Source organism: Apaloderma vittatum, unplaced genomic scaffold (assembly GCF_000703405.1).
Source record: "Apaloderma vittatum isolate BGI_N311 unplaced genomic scaffold, ASM70340v1 scaffold13887, whole genome shotgun sequence".
Lineage (NCBI taxonomy): Eukaryota > Metazoa > Chordata > Aves > Trogoniformes > Trogonidae > Apaloderma > Apaloderma vittatum.
The window spans coordinates 1-603 of record NW_009727912.1 but is presented as its reverse complement, the minus strand read 5'-3'; the positions used below and the strand labels follow the sequence as shown (position 1 = coordinate 603).

General features: G+C 51.6%; 1 protein-coding gene across 1 annotated transcript in view; it reads right to left on the bottom strand.

Moving 5' to 3' along the window:
* Window positions 1–599, bottom strand: part of SDHB (succinate dehydrogenase complex, subunit B, iron sulfur (Ip)) — a gene marked incomplete at its 5' end in the record, with an annotated part of 9,166 nt that extends 8,567 nt beyond the window's left edge. Inside the window, one exon of the mRNA XM_009873888.1 lies at window positions 520–599. Coding sequence (XP_009872190.1) covers window positions 520–599 — 80 coding nt within the window. The remainder of the gene's footprint in view (window positions 1–519) is intronic.
* Window positions 600–603: the final 4 nt, after the last annotated feature.

Sequence of the window (603 nt, the reverse complement as noted above, 5' to 3'; positions counted from 1 at the left end):
GTTTAAAAAAAAAGTAGATCTGGCACTTGAGGCTGTGGTGTAGTGGTTGGGTGTGCTGGGATGAAGGTTGGACTAGATGATCTTCAGAGGTCCCTTCCAACCCCTGACATTCTGTGATTCTGTGAACACAACTCGAGGGCACAGGTAAAACCTCAAAGAAGTCACAAAGTGCTGACAGCTACAGCACTCAGGGTAGGGATTTATTTGTCAGGCTCAGCACCGATAGGTGAGGGAGGGGACAATAATCCCACGTAATCACACTAAGATTTGCTTTAGCAGGAAATAACATTGATCCCGTCTGCGCTGAGGACAAGGTGCTCTGCACCACGGCTGAGGCGCCATCTCTCCGGCAACTACGATGAGGTTTTAACAGTCCCAGAAGCTTAATGAGGCGACTGACACCTCCAGCTGTCAGCTCAAGCGCTCCTCAGCCTCGCTCTGTCAGATAATCTGCGTGCACAGGCAGCCCCAGAGCACCTGCCTGGCAGCAAAGCTTCTCCCTACCCGGGGAATACTCACTTATTCAAATCCACTTCGTACGTCTGCATGCGGGGCTTGTCCCCGGGCTTATCGGGATCCCATCTGTAGATGGCAAACTTCTTG